General features: G+C 41.8%; 1 protein-coding gene across 1 annotated transcript in view; it reads left to right on the top strand.

Annotated features, from left to right (window-relative positions):
- Positions 1-26410, top strand: part of PRDM16 (PR/SET domain 16) — a 341589-nt gene that overhangs the window by 105975 nt on the left and 209204 nt on the right. The window contains exon 2 of the mRNA XM_074924608.1: positions 19542-19891. Within this exon, the coding sequence (XP_074780709.1) occupies positions 19542-19891 (350 nt within the window). The remainder of the gene's footprint in view (positions 1-19541; positions 19892-26410) is intronic.

Genomic DNA, 26410 nt, shown 5'->3' with positions numbered 1-26410 from the left:
TTTTATACTCTTGCCAAGCTGACCGATGAAGGACCATTTGAAAATCTGAGTATTAAGTAGAAACCAAGCGTGGAATAACCCTGCTATAAGGCCTTATTTGTTTCCTCAAATACATAAGGGAAATCTTCAAGTAATTTCACCGTTCTGAAGTCATGTATATGAAGAAAAATACCACTTGACCTGTCAGAGATCTTTAACATTTTCCAAGTTATCATATATTTGACTATCTAGGAAGCAGAAAACCAGAGGGACGAGAGAAGGAAAACATGGGGAAGCTTTAAAACAAACAAACAAACAAACAACCGACCTCTCAGTGTTCTGCTGGAATGAATGTCAAGTGACCATCTTGACATTCCCTCTGCAGACCGGGGCACAGCAGCAATCCTGCAGCTTTTTTGTTTGGTTTTGTTTGTGTGCCGTAGGAGAGGCTGGCTCGCATACGACATTTCTTCTGTTTTCTGCAAAGATGCTCTGACAGAGGCTATCTCGGAGAACACAAGGAGAAATAGTTATACGACTTAAAAATGCATTGCTTTTCACCACAAGGTGCAGATGCTATCTTGGGAGAAGTTGAAGGCTTTGTGTACTTTGGGGTTCTGTTTCCCTTTAATGAACTCTTTTTCCTGTCTGAATTTAATTTCAATATAAAAAATGTTTGCTGGTTCTAGGCAAATGATCTCGAAAGGACCACCGCAAGGAAGCAGAAAATGCCATTTTCGTGATTTTAATCCACGTTGTGGATCCAATTTTATGGATAGCAACATTTAGAAGTGTGTTTAAATCACTCAACTGTAGTGAAAACTTCCTGCGTTGGGGGTTATGAATTGTCATGTCATTCAGGATGGAGATGCTCTCTTTCAGACTAAACACTAAGCAAAGTCTTGACTGGTTTTGGCTGTTAAAGATCCCATTAGAATCTTAACCCCTGTTTCCTATGTGTAGTATGTTGGATAATGACGTGTTGTCCGGATTGAATGTTTTTCTTTGAGGCGAAGTGTTCTTCCCTTGTTCTCTCAGCTATGTGCGGTGTTTCTGAGGGCTGGTAAACGAGACATTTGCTACCAAACATGACCAGTTTAGAGATGTCTAAAAAAAAAAAAATATTGTAGCACCCAGTTTAGAATTTAAATATTGTATTATTAGAGACCACGGGGACTGTATAAATGCAGAACAGCGAACAACATCTTGCTGCAGCTTCTGCTTTGGAAGTAAGTTTTATCAGTGTACTTGAACACTGGGTTTGGCATATATTTCCTAGAAAAATCTACCCTATTTGTCAGTGAGAGAGACGGAATAAATTAAGACTTGATTAAGCAATCCCAAATCTGGGTTAAGCGTTAACTGTGTTTAAAAACAAATTCTTTGTGGTAGATAAGAAACAAAGAGCCTGTCTTTTGAAGACTTTGAAAACTATAAATTTAAACTTAGTAACTTGTGTAGAAGTCCGCTGGTACTTACTTAGATAAACCAATGCCGTATTAAATAAAATACATGTTGTTTTGGCCTTGTGTAGGACACGGTAGATCCATTCATATTTTTAATAACGTATCTGGGAGCTTATACACAGATACCTGGCGCTGGGAAATCAGACCAAGAACCATGTGTATTCAATTGTAAAAAGTTTTCTGATGGGGCTGGACAATATTTGTTGAATAAATCTTAATTGCTGCGTGGGAGTTTATCAGTGTTATTTAACTTCAAACAAGAAAGGGAATTTTTTTTAAACAAGGCTAAAATGTTGATTGTTCTATATTGATCTTGAAGTGATTTGGCAATGTTGAACCGAAATATTTTGGAGCTTGTTACTAAAAAAAAAAAATAAAAATAAAGCTGAACTTACACCTTTCTTCCAATGAAGTAAAATTTCAAAACTGTATCACTTTGTATGGGATTGCCATGAAGAGATTTGAAAGAATAACCTTTCTCTGAGCACTTCCACATCGGTTCCTTGTTCTGTAGATACCGATGCAGAAGGAGAAGCCCTAAGCTGCACAGCCAAATCTCACTGGTTCATCTACCTATGAACATTTCAGTCACGTAAGTTAAGCTTTGGATCCCGTTTCCAAACTCTGTTTCCTCGAGGCTGTTTGCCTGACCTGGTAGGAGGTCTCACTGGTTTCGGTACCTCCATGTTGCTGCAGTTTGTCGCTTCTGTTGGACGACCCGGAGGTGCCGGGAGGTCCCCGGTGAGGCACGCTGCAGGGTTTGGGTTATGGCTTGTTTCCAGAAGAAGAGGCTGGAAGTGTAAAGTCACTTGGGAAAAGGTTTAAGCTTTCCTAAAGCAAATGCCGTTACTGTGGGTCTCCTTAGAAGAACCAGCCTAGCAAAAGAATGGTGAAGCTGTCAAGACTCAGGTTTCTTTTCTCTGTTGTCTTGTGGTTCTTTGTTTTTAATTGTAATTTTAATCATGCCTTTCTTTTACTTGAGGGAGCCCTATTCTCTTTGCTTAGGATCACAGGCCTCTGGCAGCCCAAGTCTGCTTATCCAGTGTATTTGAGCCCATTAGCTATCTGTACCACTTGTTTTTTTCTTTTTTTTTTTTTTTTCTTTTGTATGTTTTTGTTAGCCTGGACTTTTTCTTTGACGAGAACAATGATTTTTATTTTTTTAAAAAAAGCACCCATACTGTTTTTAATTTACATCAAGCTGTTGTGATACATATTGCTGTGAGAATTGTTTTCAGTGTGGAACTGGAGCTTCTACAATGCCACATCGAAATTCTTGTATGCTTCACTATGTGTTGTTTCCATTTATGTTATATTCTAAGATAATCTTCCGCAATTATCCTTGAAAAATGTTTTTTTTTAAACTACAGGAATGAGATTGAAAGTTGTCGGCTGCGCAGAAAATATTAATTTTCAAATTCACAGCAAATGAATACATGGCTGAATATACCTCTCCCAGAGATGACTGAATTCAGATAATAAATAACATTATCCAGAGCTTCTCCTTCCTGCCTTGCTCTTAATCACGGCAATCTCCTTTGCCATAGCAGACTGACCAGCCCTGACATGCATCTCTTTAACGTGGCCATGTGACTGTTACAATCCAGGAGTTGAAGAGTTAAGGCACAAATAAAATCTCAAGTTCAGACTGTCAGCTTAGATAGTGCTTAGCAAGGGTCGAGGAAAAAAAGCCAGTTGTGATTTAGAAGAAAAACAGTGAGATTTGACCAATTCCATGGAATACCTTTCTTAGCCCCAGGGCAAGTGGAAGTGGTATATTAACCAAGGAATAGAGCAGAGGAGGAAAAAGGCCAAATCACATTTCTTTGAAACAAAGAGGCTTTTTACCAGGAACAAGCCTTGATAAAAATTACAGTGGCATCGCAAGTCATTTCACCCGCTCTGCCTCAGGCTATATTAAAGCAGTGAGGAAATAGGGGATGCAGCAGCCCTGAAATACAAATACAGTAGTCCCAGGAGCGTTTTTAGTATAAATAATCCTTTTTAGAATAATGTAGTGGCTTTAAATAGGGCCAGGTGGTGGGTGCAACACCCAGGATTGCTTAGGGAAGGAGCGGAGGGAAGTAGGATAGCGTACCTCTGCCTGGATCTGGGTTCGTGCCCTACAAACATCTTCCTCGGGCTTCCACATCTTCCCAGATTCTAATTTAAAATGGAATCTCATGAAATCAGCTTAAAAACAATGTTAATGGATCTGTCAGGCTAAGCCATGAGTGCTGTGGTGTGATCGTGGGTTGTATGGGTCAAAGCACTGCGGAGTTCCCTGGCATCGGGTGGATTTCCACTGGAGGTCGTGAGATTCCTCCAGCTGTATCCGCTGCTGCTTGACATTTATTCACAGCTCCTTGGGCAAGTCCTGTAACCCATCTGCAAAACGCTCAGGAAAGCTGCCTGTTCAACATTATTTGTTCGCGAGTGTTAGGGAAGGATTCTCTGTAGCGTTGCGTCCCGCCGTCATTTGTTGAACTTGCTGTCGTTCCTGTCCTACATTTTGCAGAAAAAGTCTAGGAGCACTTTCTCAGTCAGAAGTGACTTGTAAATAGACTTCAGTGGAAAAAAAAAAGCACTAGGATTAAGCATATGCTTAGTTCTTTGTCAGGTACTTTTGTTTTTCTTATAGAGAGGAAAGCCTGTCTTTAAAGAGCACTTGAACGCTCAGGAAAAAAATGCCCCAAACAGTAATCTCTGCCGAGGTGATCACAATGCAAACATTTATTGAAACTAGGATATGGAACATTTTGAGGAGAAATAGAGATCTCTGCAGAGAATGGGATTTAAAAAACCCATCGTGTTTCTTACTGTCATTGCTTGCCCCATTAAAATTTCATTTTTCATAGAGGTTAAACATTTCTGTAACCCATCGGAACACCGCTAGCCAGAGGAGAGGTGTTTGGCCCAGGAAAGGAATTCAGTTTTGTTCCCACGATATCAGTATCTTGACTCTTTAGCCTAATGGTGGGATGTATTTGGTAGACCTCTAGGTCAGTCTTTGCTGAAATTTCCTTATTTGCATGTTTGAAATCTGACAGGTTAAACATGAGTTGGAAGTTGAGTGAATGGATTTAGTTGGAGATGCCTCTCAGCCACGAAGATCAGATGCAAATTTGAAGCTCGGTTGCTGTCGTGGTGCTTGATTGTTGCAATGTTTTCCCCCTCCATAAAGCTCCATAATCAATGTATGGGCAATTAGTGTTAAGAAAAATCAGTTGGTAATTCCTACCGCCAATGGTTGTGAAAAAAGGACCGATAATATGATCACAAGGCTATCTCAGTGCCCAGAACACAGGAAAAACACAATTACTTGTGATTTCAAGGCCACCATTAGGCTTGGTGGCTCTAGAGGCAGATTAAGGATGCGTGGGAGCACTGAAATAAAACTCAGAGCCAGTCAGGGGCTGGCTGTAAAACCCCCCAGCATTCCCCGTGCTTCGGAAGCGAATCTGTAGCAAGTAGGGGAACCATTTCCAGTTGGTTGTTGAGCAAGTCCTCTGCTCCCAGCCCCGTCTAATCTGAGAAACCCGTCCCTGTGGTTAACGCCTCTCCGGGAGGGAGCTTCCCAGTCTAACCAGAGATCCCTCCCCACAGAGCCTGTCTGACCTTAATCTTGGGCTTGGGACAGTGATGCGGGACTGTGGCCAAACCACGCTTTCTAGTGAAGAAAAGTTGAGGGTAATGAGTAGGAGCTCAGGAGCAGCAGCCAGAGCCAGGGCGCTTCCCAGTAAGAGGTGAGGGAAGCCTGTGCCCCCCCAGCCCAGGAGTCAGCTGGGGGGCAGCAGCGTGTGTGTTGGGGGCAGCAGTGGTCGGGTCGGCCGCCGGCCCCCAGCAAACCCGGGGAGCGACGCGCCAGCCCCCCGTCCCGACCCGGGATCGGGGCCCCGCACACGGCGCGGGGGCTCTCGGCGTGGAACCAGCCCGGGGGGGCTCAGCAACAGCGGGGGTGCGACACTGTCCCCCCCTCTGTCCTCCCTTCGGGTGAGGTTTGCTGTCGGCTGCGTGCCGGTTAATGCAGTTGTATAAAATCTCCAGAGATAAAAGCTTCAGCTTAATGTTTGACAAGCCTTTGTGTGTCCTGTGTGGGGCGGAACTCGGGCAGCCTCTTCTGTACAAAGAGGAGTTTTTGCACAGATCTTCACTTGACTTTCAGGTCTGGAAAATACATCCTTGGGTCAAAGTGAATTTTGAGGCTGCTGCAAAAATACGTCCATGAATTTTACAAATAAAAACTCCATCAGTCGTACACAGCTCTGGGAGGACTCAGCTCAGTGACCAAGTGGGATTTATGTTCTGCTGGGAGCTCCTGAGCTAAAATGGTTTGATTTGGTTTAACCAATGCGGACGTTGCGGGGTGGCTGATTTGGGAACCTCTTTAGCAACAGGACTGCGCCTTCTACTTCTGCCGCTCGTAATTAAAAAGCATGTGAGATAATGACCAAGACTTTCAAAGACGGAATTTTAAAAACTTGACTGAGTTAATCCATTAGGAAAAATGCAACAAGTCTTATAGATTTTTATTTTTTTTTTTTGGCTTTTAAATAGAAGGGTAGGTGGTAGAAAATAGCTTGAAACACGTATCTAGAAATTGGTAAATGTGTGCGTATCTGAATTAAAAAATGTCTATGTAGTGTTGTGAGTGTTGAGGAAAATGCAGTTTGCAGAGTACAGCATTACTCAGGATAGTAAAAATAGCACGAAGCAATTTTTCACTGTTTTTGCAGAGCTCTGCTGTTTATTATGCGATATAAAATTGGTGAGCTTCGCTGGAATTTTTTTTTTTTTTGGCCAGGGATGGAAAATCCAACTTATATTGTGGCATTAAAATGTGCGCCTCTGTGCCTCTGAAAATAGAGCCCTGCTTTTGACACCCACCTCACGGCTCAGTCCTCTGTCCTGCATTGATTCACTGATTCCCTTTTATTCTGTATAGTCTGTTGACACTGTCCCTTTCCTTGCTCTGCCCTCCCTCCTCTCCTCCATGCCTGGGGTATGTTTGTCTGGCTCACGTTACAACTATAAATTGTTATCGATTAATATTAATATTTAGCATGTTTGTGAAAATGTCTTTTCCCACTGCTATTAATCTGCTATGTTAATAATGCCAGGACTCCTGTTCTGGACCCTGGGGAACCCACAGTGAGTTGAATGACAATGAGACGGTGACAACAGCCGAAAAGCTTTCACTTGGCAAAGATGTGAATTCCAATTGCAAGGTCTCCTTTTGGGGACTTACAAACGCTTTATTCTTGTTCTATGGTTTGACATCCAGGACTGAGAGAAATATCCAGCATCATTTGTTAGTTTTTTGGAGAGCTGGTCTAACCGCATTTATTTATTTATTCTAAATAGGTAACATTTCTCTTAGTGGAGAATTTATCTTGCAGTCATTTTTAAAGTTCCACTTTACTGCATTTCCAGCAAAGAAATTTCTGTAGAATTGGACCATTTCTATAGTTTTATAGATTTTTAAAGGGGAGGTATTTTGTAGCAAAAATAAGCAAACCACTGAAAAGCAATTATGATTTTTCTTTACAAAGTGGAGCATTTTATTTAGGCTTTCATCTCTTCCTTTCCAGATTTTCTTTCTGTTGTGTTATTTCTGCAGATTCTTCACCAACGTTTGTTACAACTGTATGTGTAATACACTGTACATTTCTCGTGACGCTTCATTGGAGCTATTATGCTGTAAGTAGTTTAGAGACAGAAATCCCAAAGGCTAATATTTTTTCCACTGGCTTTAATAATAAGATGATAGTAGAGCTTTTTTTTTTTTTTTTTTTTTTTTTTCTTAAAAGAGCCTACTTTATCTACTGCATCCAAATAGGCATTGACTGAATTTTTAAACGTAGCACAATTTGTAGAAATGTCATCTTGAATTCAAATACAAAACAAAATACTGAACACAGAGTGATCAGGTGAGGTGTAGTTATGGACAATAACATTCTCTGAAGAGTTTGATTCTAAAAGGATCTTATGTGGAAATATTTTTGATGCCTGGTTGAACTAGACTTTTACTGGAAATATAATACTGGCATTTAGTAGAGAGTAATTTGGACACTTTCCCTGCTGGTTTTACTAGAGGAAAATGCGTATTAGGGAACACATTGAAATACTGTTTCAAGCTTTATTCTTCATTTCTGCCAGCAGAATCCTGTAATAAAAGAAAACACTTGATTTTTTTTTTACTTAAAACCAAAGGCACTTTAAATCCTTAATACCTGCTCTTCTTACAGCCAAGTTCCAGGTTTTTAGAACGTTTAGGAAAAAATACATCCGATAAACTCTCCTCTCTGTACTCAGTCATCATCTGTTCTTACAGCTCACTTCTCATAGAAGGTGTTTTTCTGTTTCTTTTTAACAAAGGGACTTGAATCTATTTGGAGAGGTATAGTTACAGTCAAGACAAAACAGACCGTAAACGTGAAACTTGAAAAATGAATATACACAGTAAACATGGAAAAGGTGTTATGTTTGCAAATGTTTAGTTTTTATCAAAGTCCTTTTCCTTTTCATTTGTCCTGTCTCCTCCTCCTGCCTCATCCCTCACTGCCTCCTTCTCTGAATAACTCTGCAGTTCTTAGTATTCTTCAGGACTAAATTGTTTTTTAATGTATTAGACAGAGGTTCAGGGAAGTTTCATCTATTAAGTCCTTAAACACCAACTGCAAAGACAGAGTAATTCGAATGATAGACTCGGACACTCAAATACAGCAGTAACTGGAAGTTTCCTGTTGTGACAGAAGTGCACGTAGCTTGCTTTTTTTCTCCGATTTTTTACACAGGAGATGTGTTAAAACTTGTGTCTCCTTTGGATTTAATTTCAGTGACATGTATAAATAAAAATTTCCATGAGTAGCCCTGCAAGTGTGAGTGTTTCGGGGAGGCATAGTTAGCATGAGTTGATCCGGACAGGTGTTAGTTGCCACAAAGTGATGTCACGGAGCTACAGGGAGCTTGGCAAACAGATTGTTGAGCAGCTGGGTCTGTCAGGACTGTGTTACCTGACCACTCGTTTCCAGGATCCTTCTGACAAATTCAGCATCTTCCTACTTCTTGAGCATCCCTGAAAGACTATGCTTTGTAGCGTGTAAGTAAAACACAATTGCAGTGTTTTAAGGGAAAACACGGACCGCTAGCTAAGAGAGCTGGGGCTGGGATGTCTGCGAGAGCTGGGTGAGAAGGGTTCATTATGGTATCAGCTCAGATCTGACTGTGGATTCAGACGGTTTGAGGTCAGCAGAATCTGCATCTGAGGTTTACACGCACACCTCTTCGGTGGGATTTAGCCGGTTGGTTTGTCAGCTGGAACAAAGCCCGTAACTTGTGACTTAGCCTGTCGCAACTGTGAGAGCGTTCCATCTTGAGCGGGGAGTGTGAGTCACCCAGGTCTTCACCTAGAACCACTGGGATTATCCCTGGTTCCCTGGAGTTGTCAGGGTTTGGGTGCTTTCAGCGAATAGCGTCAGGGAGCCTGTGAAAACCTGCGGCTGTGTTCTCCAGAGGAAACAGGCTGAGCAGCACATCTCTTGTGCTTTACCCATTAGTGTCGTTAGTGTCATCTGTTATTCAAGGCCCAAGATTTCTTTTGTGGGGAGGGGAGAATCAGAGATAACCAAAGGAATGAAAAATATTATTTCAAGCTGGTTATTTATAGATATGTTCAACATCTATGGAGGAAAAAACCCAGGGAAAATCACAGAACATTATAGCAAGTGCCCATTAACTAAAAAAAATTAAACAGAGGATTGTTTTAGCAGTATAATTTCTCAAAGGTCAAAACAGATCACGTGGCACTGCTCTGGCACAGAGGCATGTTGGCAAAACCACTTCCCATTTGTGACCACTTCCCTCCCTGTACATTTATTGCCCAGGTCTTTTTTTCAACTGTAAAACTTGGGAGGATGAAGGGTTTTCATGAATGAGTGAAAGAGGAGAAAAGACATTTCTGACTGCTCATTTGAAGCAGAATTTACTTTTCCTCCTGCATGGGAGACCTTTGAGAGCATCTCATGGTCTGAGAGCCCCGCGGAGCACTGGCCCCCACTGGGTGCTCCGGGGCACTTTCTGTTCTGGGTGGTGAAGGTGCTGCTGTCTGACCAGCATCCCCCAGCAAATGCTGCAGATCCTCACCAGTATAGCTTAGATGGGGGAGAAAGGTGTTTGCAGTGAATGGAAGAATTGTGTGACCAATTCAAAAATCTTTACTGTCCTTTCTTTACGGCTATTACAATTAAATGAATGTTGTCTGTGGATGGAGGAAAAGCCAGTTTTGTACGGCCGTGAAGCACTTAATGCTTCACCCCCATCCTTAACGAGAGAGGAAGAATTCTTGTCACCATAATTCGGGCACTGATTTGCGTCCTTTCTGGCAGAAGGCAACCCAAATGTTTTAGACTAGGGTCCAGAGATGGTCTTGCGCTGAATTTTAGGTCTCTGGCTTACGTATGCAAACTCTCTGAAGTGTTACTAATACCAGCTGTTCCTGTCCTTGGTCTGAAGGCTCCGTGTGTTGAGGGCAGTGTGCTTTTGTAGGTGGTCTGCCTTGCCAACAGCTGGTTACCTTGACCAGTAGAGTGACTGGGAAACCATTCCTAGATGACCTGAATAATGGAATCTCACTGAGGATTGTGTTGGACGCCTTGACTTTATTATTTTGATGCTGCCGATTACAAAGAGCTGCATCCTAAAGAACAAGAGCCCGTGGGAGACAAGATGCCAGCTCCTGGTGCTGCAAAATCCTTGACCTTTGTGGAAGTCGGGCTTTGTAACCAAGGCCAGACCGATTCAGCCCAAGTCCGGACTAGGTTTCTGATTTTCTATTGTATTTCAGCTGTGGCCATCAGGTGGCAATCTGATCACTAAGATCTTTCACTGTTCTGAAGTCACTGTTTGGGTGGGTGCTGCTTGGTGTTTTCCAGTGTCCTTTGTGATTTATAGATACGTCTTCTAAGTTTTAGTCTGCGCCTGGCTGTCAGCTTTCCGCCCTGTCCAGGGCCGGGCGAGAGCAGGCAGCAAGGCTCATGCAGAATTCCGAACGGAGTACAGCAGGGTGTAGGATAGGTACTTGTGATAATTTACCTGAAATAAATTATAGATGGGCAGCACAATATTCAGAGGTAATGAACCCTGCCAGCTGTTGGCAGTAGTTAAGCACATACTTGCTTAATATAAGTATTTGCACTCTTGGCTGAACGAAGCTGTAATGTTGATGATTCGTTCCAGCTCTGCTGGTCTACAGATCGCTCATAAAAATGACTTTATTTTTGCTGATGAAACGTACTGAGCGTACAGCAAATATAGACAGGATCCTGTCACCCCAGAGTTAAAAATGTAGGCAGTCTTGTTTTCCGGAGGTGTGACATATTCCATGCCTTCTTTCTAACGTAGCGCTATATCTGGAATTTTTTTTTGGTTTGATTGTTTTGTTTTCTTCCCTGGGGAATGTTTCTAAAGGAAAATCCACACAGTGCAGGAACCTTGGGACGTTCCATGGAGCTGTAAAGGTGGTGGTGACATCCCTCTTCAGGTTGGAAAAGAGCTTTGAAGTCTCCCACTTCTCTTCCTCTAGAGTCAGAAAAATGGAAATGAAACCCAGGGAAGTCCTGGCCTAACGGGTATTTTTCTGATGGATATGTTTTATATTATAATAGCCTTATATATATATATATATATATATATATATAAAAATAGAACAGAAAGTTCTAGACAGCACTCAGCACTACGGTTTTAACACCTGCGTGCATTTCTAAACTTACAGCTAGGACTGAGTTGCAAAGTTTGAATAATTAAGTAAAAAAACCTTTCAACAACCGTTAATCCCTAAGGAAAGAGAGTCTGTCAATCTGTCGCTATGTTGTTTCAGCCTTAGGTATAAAGTCACAATTCCGTGTGCATATTTGTATTTTCTACTCTTTTGCTCGATTTCTTCTCTTTAGCCCGAGATTCCAGGTTAGATTCAGAGATGAAGCAGAGGTTCAGTGGGTGCCTGTAATTCTTCTCCTTGTTGTTTAGAAAATAAAAATACCTGTTTTTTCCACATGTACACTGTATTAATACAGACCAATTTGACAAGAGGATCCTCTGACCTGGCAGCATTGTGGACTTCAGCCTGTTGTTATTTCATGCACGAGTCCAAATGAGGTGTTTTCTGTGAACATCCCATTCTGGAGCGGTCTGCCAGAAGTGAGTTTGGGAAGTCACCCTGTGTCAGCCAAGAGCCCAGTGCCATGGAGCGTGACGAGGGCTCAGCCCGCTCTCCTCTTTGCTCCTGATACTCCCATTGCTCGCGATGGGAGCTCCGAGTACAGAAGGAATGTAGGATCGGGCCCAGTTTTCTATTTATTCCAAGGTCAGTGAAATCCAAGGCAGATTGTGGTGAGTGGTCAGACGTGGGTTGCCCGGCGTTGGTTTGTTCGCGGTGTGTTCTGTGAAGAGGTTGGAGGATGCTCCTTGCACCGTCTGTGAGTGTAGAAGATGCTTAGTCACTTCAGATAAGTAGATATTTCCTTAGCAGAGTTTTATTTAATAATCATCATAATAAAAACCAAACAGGAAACCTACAAAAACCCCACCTGAAATGTACCGTGTTGTTTCTTCTACCACCATTTCCTTTACCATCAGCCTTTCTTCTTATTTCATTACAGCTGCTAAACAGATTATTCATGAGGTCGCTCACCAGTGCTAAAGCATCCCTCTCGCTGTTGCAGGAACCTTGTTGATGTCACACAGATTTTAAGCCTATGCCCATATCTGATTATCTGTGGAAACAACCTTTCAATGGGTCTTTTTATTGAGTAATTTTGCTAGTGAGCTTTGAAGGGCTAATTTTAGTTTCACGACGATAACAATAAGGTCAAGTTGTATTTCTGTGCCGCTTTTCACGTAACCAGACATTCCAGAGCATTGAAATACTTGCTGTTGGGAGCGGGGTAGATGTAGGCCAGCGTGGTTGTTATCAGCGAACGGCCACGGCCCACGTCCAGCTCTCGGGATGAAACTCAGTAGAACTGAAGATCGTTCCTAAACAAGATGTTCTCTGCTTCTTTTTTTTTTTTCCTTTTTTTTCTTTTTTTTTTTTTCAGCCAGTTGTGGTATGTCTGGAGCACTTGGCAATGCCCAGAAGGAGCAGCAGGTACAGGAATGGCTCTGATCTTCTCTGACAGCCCTGACTGTTAATAAATACTATGTAAAAGCTGTTGTTCTTAAAATTTGATTGTAGTGACAAACCCAACGTGCATACACGTGTGTGTTTGGTGATTCTGCTCGTGTGGATGCCATGCGGTATCTCTTGCGACAGAGCTATCGTGACCTGAAAATGCTCTGTTTCATTGTTGTTTCATGGCTCCTGCCAGTCCCTGATAACTGATTTTAGCAACTGAAAAGGCAGAAGGGAAAGATTTACCTGTGTTTCGTGGTTTCTCTTGAAATGTGAGGTCAGTCCGATGTGGGTTCAATTTGAGAATAAGTTAAAATTTAATTAGAACTGGCCTGATTGTCCCGTTGAAGAAATTCAATGAACAGTGTTCGGTAGCGAGGCGTCTTCATACTTTACTTGTATCATTTGAAAATTTTCACAGGTCGTGCTCCAATAAACCTAGTTTTGCTTTTCAACTCAGTTGGAATTCCTGTTTCTTAAGTGCAAAAGAGGCTAATCATAGAGTAGAAAATAATTTGACTTGCTAATACTAGGAGAGAAAACATTTACAGCAGCCACAAGTATTTTCAGGATTATGGAGCATATCATCTTATGAAAGCTTGTTTCTGGCGACGTGTTTGAGTAAGGAGGGTTGCACTTTTTAGCAGAGGAAGCGTTTGTAAGCGGGAGCAGGCAGTTCTCTGTATTTCTCAAAAGCTGGAGCAAAAAAATGTTGGCAAAGGAATCAAAATCCTCTTCTTCGGCAAAGTCTGCCACCAGGTTTCTTAGGCATGAACTCAGGAAAATCTTTATTAGGCATAAAAAAAAAAAAAAAAAAAAAGAGGAGGAGATGTGCTTTTCACACAGAAGGTGTATTCTGCGGCTATAGAAGAGATGTAGTATATATATTCCTTATGTGGAGCCCTGCTTTTCCAGCTATTCTTCCCTGATGGTTTCTCTTTGGCAGCGAGAACCGTCTTCCATGCTGCAGGGAAAACTGTAATTTTTGTTGGGTGCTGTTTCCCCCCTGATGACATCAGAGGTCAGTCATTAATATGCACTGTGGGAGTCCCTCTCATTTCTGCGTGGTCCACAATGAGGCGGTTGTTGGACTTGTTATCATAGTGGAAACTACTGTGCAATGAAAGCACAGTCATGCTGCCTCATGTTTAATTGAGAGATGGCAAATCTGTTCCCAAAATACTTCAACTACTTGTATTGTATGACAAATGTGTTTTTCTTTTCCCCTTCATCTGTTTCCCTCCCCCCTGTTTTTCCTTTTTGGATAAAAAAAAAAAAAAAAAAAAAAGCTCCATTTTTGTTACATATGAATGTTGTAGCTTAGCAATTGACTCCTCTTGGAAAAATCCCCAAACATTATTGCCCTCTGAGTCTACCATTTTCACTCTTCAGCCTCCTACCTCTTCGGCATTTCAGGCTCCCTGGGACTTGCTTTTTTTTTTTTTTTTCCTTTTTAATTTTTTTTTTTTCTTTAGCATGTTCAGAACTGGTGGTGTAAACTTGCTTTTCAAGCTCATTTCACGTTCATACTGAATTTTGGCATCATCGGAAGTGTGTTCCTGTAGGACCTGGTCAGCAGGGATGCCTTCACGCCTCTAGAGGGTGAGACAGGCCACATCCAGAGAACGGCCCTCAAATACTAGATGTTTCTGTTCGGGTGGGAGAGGCAAAAGGCCAGGTTCTCAGCTCATTCACCCTCAATCTTTCTTCACCTACCACAGCTCTGTTGACTCTTCATGGTAAGAGTTCATGTTGTGAAAGGCTGGGGCCCACTGAAAGATGCTTCCAGATCATCACCACTTGTCTGGTGGGAATGTTTGAGAATTAGCGTTCACGTTTTGATCAGGAGCTGTTGTTTAGTCTATGCATAATGTTTTGATCGGTGAAAATTACTTAACGTTAAATTCATGGATTAGACCATCTCTATACCAGTTTTCTTCCTATCAGGTAGAATTTCCAGAATCAGAACTGGAAAGCTCAGCTGATTTTTTTTTTTTTTTTGATCAGTGCTGGTCACCTGCTCAAAGCTTGCCTTTTTCCAGGTCAATTTATTCATCCATCTTGGTTGCTTTCCACTTCTTTTGCACCATCCCCTCTATTAAATCTGATTCTGCATTTCCATATGCCCCTGACAGAAGTTCTGCTCTGAGATTTCCCTGTTAGAATAATCCTTCGGTGCGTGAGTAAGCGCTGTTTGCAGTTCCTTGGGAAGCTTCTCCTTCCAGCAGATAGGGTATCTTTAGTTTAGTTTTGTTTTGTTTTGTTTACTAACAAACATCCCCTTTTGCTCTGTGAACTACAGAATTGGAAGGAAATAATAATCTACGCTGGGTTTCAATTGATGGCTGAAATTGTATGCCCCAAAGCTGATGCACTAGCTGATGGGAATACTTGTATTTTTGTTAATTCAGGATTAATATGTGATTAATAACTATGGAGTTGTTATGGCGTGGTTACAACTACCTTTAAATGTGATTTAATGTGAATCATTTTTGCTTTACACAATGAATCATGATTTTCTTAGTGACTGGTATTTTGGGATATTACTTTAACATTCTACCCAACTTTCTGTTAAAACTAGTTTTCTTGCCAGCTAAACCTCCTATATATGGAAGTAACATCAATTCTGCTTCAGTTTAATATGATGCATATGAATATCAGTTCATCACATTTAATTCAAACAGAGTATTCTAACATGCTAATGAGCACGCCAATTAATGTGGCAAAAACTTTGAAGATACCTAGTAATTACTTTTCTGTTTCCTAGTAACTTTCAGGGAAGATGTTTGAAATTTACTTTTTTCTTAATCTCAAACCATTAGAGTGAAAATGCTGGTTTTTAGTCAGAGGGAAATTTCAAGGAAGCTGGAACTAAATGTAGATGTGTATCGTGTTTCAGGTGTAGGAGATACAAGAGCCCAGTTCTGGTAACTCTGTGCTGAAATGGTTTATGATGCCTCAGTAACTCTCCGGTTAGGTTCAGCGTGTGATGTTAAAATATACGTTGTAAGCTAAAGATGGTAAACCCTGCAAAAGGCCCTGTTTAGCACTAACCGTCTGAAGAGGTAAGCGCATCCCAAAGTTTAACTCTTCCGCAGAGTTCCTCTGGAAAATTTCTGTCTGGATTTAGCGCTCACTGGGATGATCCTAGAATCCTCTGGCCAGTTCTAATTGTAGACAGTTTTTAAAAAGTGTTGAAAAACCACAGATGGTTCAGTCAGGAGCCTTTAAAGGGTTGAAAACACACGTTTCAGGGAAAGATATTCTGTCCTATGTAGCTCATTCAAGAGGTTAAGAGGTGACATCCTCAAAAATTGAAAAGGGAGCGATGTTGAATGCAAAGGTAAAAAGGAGGCAGACGGCTTGCCGGGGAGAGAGGAGACAAAGGGGTTTATAATTCCCCCATTAGCACTTGGTGTCGAACTGTGAGCTTTGTGTGTGTGCGGGGGTTGTACAAGCCCTTTTCCCTTACCAGTAGTCACTGCTGGGGAGAGTGTAGTAGTGCAGTGTAACAGTGGAGCGGTGTGCCAAGGCTTCTTGGCCCTTGCTGGAAAATCTTAAAGTAGGGTTGTGTTTGGTTTGGGGGTTTTTTGGGTTTTTTTGATTTGGTTTTTTTTTCAGCCTGGAAGATAAGCGATGTACCACCTCTTGATCTTGAAGATGGAAATAATTCAGGAGTCCTGTGGTCTAAGTAATGCAGGAGGAATTAGCACAAATCCTCTTTCCTGTCCTTAAAAAAAAAAAAAAAAAAATCTATCAGCGACGTATCTATTTGCAAATCTGTTGGTTTGTTTGCCATACATCTCTGCAGAGCTGTGTAGGAGCTCTGGTGCAGCAGCCAGCCTGGCTCAGTAAATCAGTCATCGAGGTTTTATAGTTCAGAATGCAGATGCTGCAGTGGGTAAGAGAAACTAGTGATGTGGGGTTTGGGTTTGTTTTCATTTGAGACAGCAGCTCGCAGATTTTTTCTGTTCACCCTTGAATCGCTTCTTTCGGCTGCCCAAAGAATGTTTCAGAATGATCACTACAGTTATAAACCCGTAACATCAAACCTTAAAAAACCCAAAGCTGTCAAGATTTCCTAAATGGAAATAATGTACTATTGTGTAGCATATTTTTGGAGTCTTAAAAAAGAACTCGAGTTCTTGACTTTCCAGCAAGCTGGGGAGAGGCTGATTGGAAACACTTCTGATGTAAGCGAAGCCTGGGTAGCAGGGACTGGCGGCCCGTGTTTGGGTGGCAAACGCTGGCCATGCTTCCACAAATGACCTTGCTCTGGGGTTTGTCTGCTTATCGGGGAAAAGAAAAATAAATCTCCTCCATTCCTAGTTAATGTAGGTTTGTGTGTGAGATTGGAAGTTCTGGTGAAGGTGCTTTTCCAGACAGGAACTGTCTTGCAGACTGAAGCCTCTTTCCATTCCATCCTACCGTGGGGTGAGGAGGGGAACGTTTCCTCAGGGGGGTGATTGGCCAGAGCCCGGGGTTCATTTCCCAGCCCTGTTAGCAACCTGCTTATCCTCTCCATGGCTCTGTGTCTCCTCTGTGAGATGCTGTAAAGCATTTCCCCTTCTCTCTCTTTGTAAATCCCTTGAAGGTGGAGCTCTCTTCTGAGCAGGGCTGGGTAGTCAGACTGAAGAGGAGCTTTCAGCACCAGTATCACAATAATAACTGCGTTTCGTAAGAATAAGCGTGTTCCAAACACAAGTGCATCAGCACGTGGCCTGACTGTGGGAATTTCACTGTATACAGGTCCAAGGGAAAGTCAGACAAACCCCAGAGTTTTCCGTCTTTGGGGAATTTTGTAAAAAATAATAATAAATTTTAAAAAAATCATACTAATTCTACAATCACAATACTTAAATATCAAAATTTTGTCTGCTCGGGAAAGCAAAGGAGGAAAGGGGACAACTAATTTTGAAATGATCGGAGTCTTTAGTTCTGAAAATAAAAAAGTGAAACGTGTTGCCGAGGTCTGAGGTCTGACATCCTCTTGGCTATGATTCCCCGTGTTTACTGGCCCTGTGACAGGGAGGGAAGAGCCACCGTGCAGCTCCAGCTGCATTGTCCGGGCTCCTGATAGGGAAATGTGGCCGAGCCTCTGTTAGGACGACAGGTCTGGGAAAGCTGTTTGGCAGGGAGTAGCTGGAGGAAGCCCTGCGAGTCCTTGCAGCAAGGCTACCTTGGCAGATTGGCCTCTCTGATTGATCCGTAAATGAATTTGGAGAAAATGTGGCAGTTTCTTATCAGAACTGCACCCAGCGAGCAGAATTCTGCCCTGAAATCGCTGACATGCGTGTCTGAATGAGGCATTTTGGACACAGCAGACCATCATTTTCTGGTTAAAAGTGTTTTTCTGAAAACTTCTTAGTCAAGTCCTGTGCTCACAGACTTCTTTCTTATTTAGTTTTCTTTCACTGCATTCTGGTAAACACGTCTCGGATTATTTGTTTTTGGCAAGTGATGGAAGAAGAAGGGATGTTTAAAGAATATTTTTTGCTTGTACAAGCCAATATCAAACCAGGAAATGGATGCATGTTGTTACAGGTTTAGTAATAGAATTGACTCGTAATTCTCTGAAGTGTGATCATTTGTTTCTGGAAAATGAAGCTTAAAAATCCTTGCAGGGTTAAGGGTATTTACTTTGGGGGGTGCGTGTGTTTGTTTTCCCCATACACACGCACAGACGCTCCCTTCCTATCCCCAGATGAATTGCATTCCCAGGGGTCTGTAGGCACTGGGCTGAACGGTGCTGTAACTGCACTGAAGATGCTAAGGGTGAAAGATTTGACGTGGTATTTCTGACCAGATGCAGTTATCAATTCTGGCTATAATGTCAACCCCTCCAATTTAAAATTTTGCCTTTATTCCGTATACACCCCATTAACCCACATTCTTACGTGTTTGGGTTTTTTTGGTGGTTGGTTGTTTTTTTGTTGTTTTTTTTTTTTTTTTTTTTCCTACTGCCTTATACAACCGAAGAAATCGAGGCATCGGAAAAACAGCTGCAGTTCTGCTGATGCTTTTGTGGAAAGACCACACAAATCATTGCTTTAAAAAAGGAAAAAAGAAATAGTGACTTGGCTCTGAAATTCTTACATCCTGAGTAGTATGAAATTAAGTAAGCATTTTAGGCCTGTGTTTTTTAAGTGCTTAGGTTTCCTTTTAAAGAATGATGTTATAATACTGCTTGGGTTGATCTAGTTTATGAAATGTTTTGTGGAACAGAAGAGAGCGTACAGCTTTTCCTTAGCTTTCTTCGACTGTTGTAGCACTGTTGCAAACCAGCTCCCCGTCCTGTGGAGTTCAGTGAACAATACCTGTACTGTGGTTGCGAGTGTAGCTTAAAATGCTCCCGGCTTAAGCATGTAGGACACGTTAGCCGTACAGCAGTGTTACAAACCGGCCTGAAAAGGTGAATTGCTGAGATGTACCTGGAAGGTCACATCCGCCACGGCTTCCGCTGTGTGACACATTGAACCCGAGGAACCCAAAAGCTAGGCAAACAGTCCTTGCCAAACTTCAGTCGGATTTTACCTTAATTCCTCTCTTATTTCCTCTCCAAAATACACTGAGCCAGTTAAAACAATAAATGGTTACAGGGAACCTCGAACACCTCTTCCGTGTTTTTTTCCCTCTTTCCATTACTGAAAGACAACCGCTGCCGTAACCCTGATCCAGTCAGACGTGACGGGCCTGCGGTTGCCTCCCTCCTCATCCTCCTGTAGCGCTGATGCTGGGCAGCCAGTAAGCCTGTTCTTACCTCAGTTCTACCCGAGTTCCGCAAGGGTCGATTATCTTTTTTTCTGCCACTACTTCTATCCTTAAAGCATGCAAACTAGGCTTTGTGAACCTTTGTCCCAAGAAGAGATTAACTAATGTTCACGTGAGTATTTCAGTGTGTTTTGTTCTGCTGTTTCCCCTTTTAGGTGACAGCGAGATTGTAAATAATATGTACGAGACCGACCCTGATCTCCTTGCTGGCGAAAGTGCAGAGGAGGAAACAGAGGACAGTATTATGTCCCCCATTCCTGTCGGACCTCCATCACCCTTTCCCACCAGTGAGGACTTCACTCCCAAGGAGGGCTCACCTTATGAAGCTCCCGTCTACATTCCTGATGACATTCCAATCCCACCAGATTTTGAACTCAGAGAATCTTCGATTCCAGGGGCAGGGCTAGGGATTTGGGCCAAAAAGAAGATTGAAGTTGGGGAAAGATTTGGACCCTATATGACAGTACAAAGGAGCACATTAAAGGAAACAAACTTTGGATGGGAGGTAAGCGTGTTGAATGGGATAATCACATTCATTTGTCTTCTGTGCAAACTGTTCGTAACGCTCGACCGAGTCCTGCCTGGCCTGGGGACAGAAGTGGTGACTTTGCTAATGCCGTATTGCCCTGCGTTATTTTGCATCCCCGATTACACACAGTATTTAAAAAGCAGCAGAAATCCTTTTTAAGATTGCTTCTCGGGCTACAAATACCGCTCTAGCACCATTTTAGAAGGTTGGTTTTAAATGATGTTGGGTCACTTCTTAAAGTGCTTGTCATTTTCAAATTGTGTTCTGAACTTGTCACAATGGAAGAAATGTGATTAGTCGCATCATGTTTTGTAGTTGGGTGTGTTACCTTTGACTTCCAGCCCATGTTAGCTGTGCAGGCGTTATTAACTGGGCAGAGAAAAATAACGTGTACCCATTAACACCCTAGATGTTCTTGAGTTCTTGTTCTGCAGCAAAGATAAAGAAATGTGAAAGTCATTTTTCCCTAAGAGCTAAACAACAAAAAAACCCCGATCTTCAAGAGGAAAGCCATCACTGTTCCAGAATTCCTTTCTCCCTGATTTTCTGGGATTGTCGCAGAAATCGTCTTAGTCTCTTCTGCTCCTATATGCTTGATTTGAAAATCTCTATACCCCTAAGAATTATCGTAAATTATAGTAGGTTCTGTGAACGGTGAAACGTAGCCTAGGATTTATGCTCTGTGTCCACAGTCCTATCCCAGTGCACCCACTGTCCATTATCGAATCTATAATTGCTTCTCTGTCGTAGCCCCAACACGGCAAACCCCCGCTGCACATCGGATCTGCTGGCTTTTGTCTGAGGAAGAGGCTGCATCTGGGGCAGCTGGTTCGGAGGGCTGTGGCTGGCTGTGTGATAGGCTAGCCCTGTCCCTCAAAATAGGTGGAAGCTGAATTTCACCCCCCTTTTCCCCTGGGTGAAGCAGTCCCTTGGCCTGTTCTCTCCATCGGCCTGGTGTGAAGCTGTGGTATAGAAGCCCTTGGAGTACAGAGGTGGGGTAAAGCTGTAAGACCTAACCAAGCGGGCAAGCCAACAGTGCAATCACAGAAGCCCTGTTTTCTTAGAAAACAAAGTCCAAAAGGCCAAACTTAAGCATTAACATTTTAAACTGTGTCTGATTATATTTACACTCTTGATTGTGAACTCTTGAAAAATCACTGAACAGTTGGATTCTGTGAAGCCCGAAGAAGCACATCCAGATATTTCTGTTTACTTCTTCAATGTGTCCAAAGTGCAGGAAAAACAAAGAAAACACTTGTTATAAAAACAAAAACTCCTTCATGTCTTGTCATTCTGCAGTAGGAAATGTCTGAAGAGCTAAAATCAAGAGTTTAGTTGAATGACTGAGTTGAGAATTTCCTTTTCTCTCTTTCCTAACGCAGGGGAAGAAGGGAAATTCAACGGAGAGTTTTGATTCCCTCTCCCCCCGCCCATGACATTCCTTAGAGGTTCATCTTTGTTTTAGCTTCTTTTCTTTTTTTGGGGAAAAAAAATAAATCCCTGTTAATGTACTGGAAATACTCGTTCATAGAGGCCGTGGGTAGGAGGGAGCTCGAGATTACCTGGTGAACTGATCACTTTAAGGGCTCTCTGAAACTGTGTACAACTTTCCCCTAGTTATATGCAATACTGATTACTTGTAGGCTGCAATGTGGAAGTGGCTCCTACAGAAAGGTGAATTCTCTTTTTCTGAACCTACTATTTATAGGTGGCATTTGTTGGTTTGTTATTGGTTGGTTGGTTTGTTTTTTTTTAAGACAGTGACGTTTTTGGAACGAAGTGCTATCCTCCTTTGCTGCTAGAAATCCGATCAAATTTGAGTATGCAAACCTTTTTTCTGTGACCTTGGCAAAACGTTGTCCTTGTGTTTTATATTTCTGATAAAAGTTTGTACTTCCATTCATGTTTTTAAGAAATGTTCTCTATATCCATTCTGCACTGAATGCCAGGCCCGATACAAGCCGTATCTATGAACTTCAGGCTGCGTTGACTTTGTGATACCTTTTCTTTTTAGTAGTGTAATGGGCAAACTTTCTTTCTCTGGGTACTTCTCACATTTCAGCGGCGTTCTTTTGTTCTCTGATTTGGCAGGTACGTTTCATACCTGAAAGGAAGGACTATTTGTCCTCCATAAGATGTCCTCAAACACTGTCTCCTTTAACCTTGCTTGTACTTGCAGATGCCTCTTGAAGTTTCCCACTTCCCACTATGTCTAAAGGCACTTCAGAAACCCGACTGGGTTCACTCGGTACCTTTGTCACTTCACGTGGGAACAACATACACAAACGCCTTCACGTGCTGAACAGTTCATGCAATAAATACTCGGTGCCTGTCTGTTGGTTTCTGAGCTGTTTCCTTTGAGTGTAAGGTTGGAAAAGCCTTAAAGAGGAGTTCTAGGCGGCTTTACGTGACATCTCTTGTGCGAGGAAATTGTAACTTGGCATATGCTTCCATCCTCTGTTCATAAAATTGAGTAGGCAGACAATTGGCAGCAAGAGAAAAAAAGAAAAGGGGAGTCTTTTTTCACCCTGCAACTTGTTGACTAGACTTTTCCCTCCGTATGTTGTTTCTTACAGTAGTGATGAATGTCATAAATCTAGTTTTTGTGGTGTAGCATGAGAAGTGTTTCTTATGCAGTCTGACATTATTTTTTGACCATACTTCACTGTGACTTGTAGCTTTGACTTGCAGCGACTTGAAAGTCGAATGGCGTAAGACTTCTTACATGTAACTCCTTGTTGTCGGCGAATTGAGGTATTATTACTATGCTTGAATTGCCTTTTTTATTAGTTATCTTAGTATTTTTACTTCAGGAAAGATACCTGCTCTTCACACCCAACCTTCTTCTCTAGTCATCTTTCTCAGTTCATTTCCTGTGGTTCATTACGGTTTATACTCTTGATAAGCTGCTGCTCCTGGGTTTTATTTGGGTTTAGTAGTCATTAGTTAATTTTAATAGTGTTTCTGCTTTTTGCACAAAACCATCTTGCCCTTCATCACAGGAAATTTGTTGTCAGGCTTTGACTAAACGAAGAGTGCCCCTAGAAGTGGGAGTATCTAAGAATGCTTTCTTCTGGAGTGGGCATTCATTAGCAACATCGCAGTTTCGCTAGAAACTCTGGTTTATGTTGCATAGGACGCACCGTTGTGCTTAAAAATGTGTATCTGGCTTCTGAACATGGTCTGTATGCAAATTTCTTAATATCTCTGGAGTTGTGCCCGTCTGTGATGGGCCCCAGTCGCTGTGGGTGGCAGGAGGGATGAAGCAGTGGTGGAGGGGTTGAAGTAGGCGCTCTATGTGTAGGTGTGCAGGAAGGCATGGCTTTATTGCTGTCCCTGGGTTTGTTTAGGTAAAGCTTAAGCATGCTAATTCAGGAGAAAATACAATACAGATTTACAAATGCAGACAGTTTGTACTTCACAATTAAGATCTGTTTTTCTGATCTCTGTAATTAAAGAAATCCATTGGGGGGGGGGGGGCTGGAGAATGTGCTGTTAAGGGCTTTGATTTGAAAATGGATCTCTCTCCTCCCTAAGGCATTCACGCCGCAGGAATAGCTTTATCCTTTCAAACTTCACTAGGGCCGAATTTGTGGAAATGAAAATGAAACAGAAGAGTTAACTGTATTTCTTCAGAGTCCTCAAGAAGCGTGGGCTCCTGTTTGGAGGTGGGGGCCAGCTCTTTTTTTTTTATTAACCTGTTTGATCCAGACCTGGCTCTGGCGGAAAACATCTAGCTCCAGGAGGTAACGGAAGAATCCTATTTGCTGAAACTTTCAGCAGCCCTCATTATGTCCCCTAACAGCCTAAAACATCACAGGGAATACAGAATGCCGTGTCTTACTTCCCATCTGTAGAAAAAAAGATAGGTCTTTTTTTTTTTATTATTATTATTTTTTACAGATGCTTTTCCTTTTAGCCAGGCAGGAGGGACTGGGTTAAGATGGGGGGAACACACGTCCGACTTGATCTCCAACAAGTCTTTACTATCTTGTTTCTTTATGTTTCTCCTCCAACATTTGCTTTGTGGAATACGTTTTTAAAAATACTCTTTAAATTAAACCACACCTATTATTCAAGGTTGTTCTTTTTTTTAACATGGGATGGCAGTGAGTGATTCATGCTCATTTCATAAAAATAAATGAGATGTGTCGGGCTTCCGGCCCCCACCTCCTCCCAGAGATGATTCAGTAAGTGCTGGTATAGGATGGTGTGCTCGGTGTTCTCCCTCGGTGCCTCATTCCCTGACTCTCCTGTGCTGATCATGTTTATCTACCTTTTTTTTCCTGAAAAGACACCACCCAAACTAAAAGCCTTGTGATTATTTAGTGTGACGTGATTGCATTTCTGCTCTGCTCTCCTGATCCTATTACTTCCTTGCCTGCTGACACAGAACATACCATTCAGAGTACCCCAAATAAATCACAGCGTGTTTTCACTTTATTGCCTCTGGGACCTAAAAAAAAAATATTAAAAAAAATCACGTAATGATTTTGATCACTTTGAGTAAATAATGATATTTATCATAGCACTGTTTATTCTGCTAATTGAGAGAAGAATGGGAATCACATCCTGGAGGGAAATTTAGCAACTGAATTCTGGGGAATTTGGAAGCAATCAGATATGCTTTTAGCTCAGTTTGTTTCACAGGGAAAATACCATTAATATAGTTATTAGTTCCTTTGTTTTCATTTAGATTTTAAGAGAGATTATTTGCTGAAACACAAGAGACTGCTCCTACACTAAAGAGGCAGGCTTCTTCTTTGCATATGAAAAATAAGTGCTTTCATTTAATACTTTAGGGCGAAGATAGAAGCTGTCCCGTGAAAGACAAATAACTGTGGAAAAAATAAGAGCCGGCAGCTAAGGATGCAGCAGGCATTCTTGGCTTCCCATCTGCGCCAGTGGAAAACTCTGCTGTTTTTTGAACATGCTTTATAGTGTCAGTGATTCATAGCAGCTCAACTTCCCCGTTCCCACAAAACAGAATATTTAAATTTTGGTGAGGGGAGGTGGTTTTTTTTGTTGTTAATTTTGTTTGTTTGTTTGCTTTTTTAAAATACTCATAAATGCCAAGGAAAATTTACTTCACATGACAGGCCTTGATTGCGGAGAGTAGAGTTATATTTTATTTCCTTGAGTCTTAAAAATATTAAAATAGGAAGGAGGCTCTAAGCATTCTTCTAACTGCAATGGTTTTGTCACGCTTCCCAGTTAAAAGCACGTAGAGCCCAAACTCCCTCATTTCACTTTAAAAGCTGATAGAGTTTGTTAAAGCAGCATGTTCTTGTCTGTCCTGTTTCTTAACAAAAGATGCTAAAAGAAGCGTGAGTCCTTCAACTGAGTAAAGAAATCCCAAAACCTGTTTGCACTCATCTCTTGCTAACGTTCTTTCAACTTGGAGACTGAAAGGATGTGATGACATTTCCTTGTAGTTTTTCTTCATGTGTCTTCTGATTCATTCATTTTCTCTGGCCTCTGCCTTTCCCTTTGGCTTGAGAATAATGTAACTATAACGGCTTCTATCGCTCAGGGAAAAAGAGCTTATGAATTGCCGTTTTCAAAACCACGTCTAATGCTCTTGCAGGGAATGAGCAGCCTTGGAAATTGCTGAAGAATGGTGTGCATGGCCATTCCCTAGATGGAGAGCGTTACCTACGCAGGAAACATTGCCCATGCAAGGTTACTTCACAATTTCTCAAAGTTTTGTTTGGCTAGAATAATCCTGAAAAAGAAAGAGTCTATGAGTTCATAAGGTAAACAGCACACAAGAGCACTCTGGGAATTCCCAGAGATGCCTTTAGCCACTAGTAGTTGCTAATAGGCATCCGTAGGTAGAATGTATAATGTGCATGCATTATAAAACTGCAGAGAAACTTTTGCTTTAGACTGAAACCTGGCACTTAAGTGAAAAAAAAAATAATCTCAGGGAGGAAAAATAACTTATTGAACTCCAAATATTCTAAATACCGTGCGATCTTGGGCTAATGAAGTTGTTCAACTTTGTACGTACTGGGTGCTGTCTCTCTTCCAGAGAACCACTGGAATGGCAACACTTCAGTTTTCCCCACAGTATATGGCCTTGGTTCTGGTGTTAGGAGACCACCATGAGGAAGAGGAAGAGTCAGCATCCAGGTCCTGTCAATTGATAAGACTGTTTCCTATGCCTGGTATTAAACACTTGCCAGCAGGCACATGCTGCTGGCTTCTGAGTCAGAAAAAGAAGCAACAAAGAAAAAGTGGGGAGGGCTGGGGGGGGGTTTTATGGTGTTGCTTATTGTATCAAAGGCAAAAAAATTCCATTCTCTACAACGAAATATATCGGGAGGGTGTGTTAATTTATTAATTTCAACCCTGGATAAAAATGAAAAAATGCACCTTATGACATCCAAGTGAAATGACTGAAATTCGTACCATTTTTTGATGTTTCACCAAATGCTTCAATGTCAGGGTTAAAAGAGTAAGTCTTTTTTAGGCCCAAGAATGCCAAGATAT

This window comes from Athene noctua, chromosome 22 (genome assembly GCF_965140245.1).
Source record: "Athene noctua chromosome 22, bAthNoc1.hap1.1, whole genome shotgun sequence".
NCBI classification, from domain to species: Eukaryota; Metazoa; Chordata; class Aves; order Strigiformes; family Strigidae; genus Athene; species Athene noctua.
The sequence above is the reverse complement of the archived record's forward strand: the minus strand, read 5'-3'. Positions and strand labels throughout refer to the sequence as shown.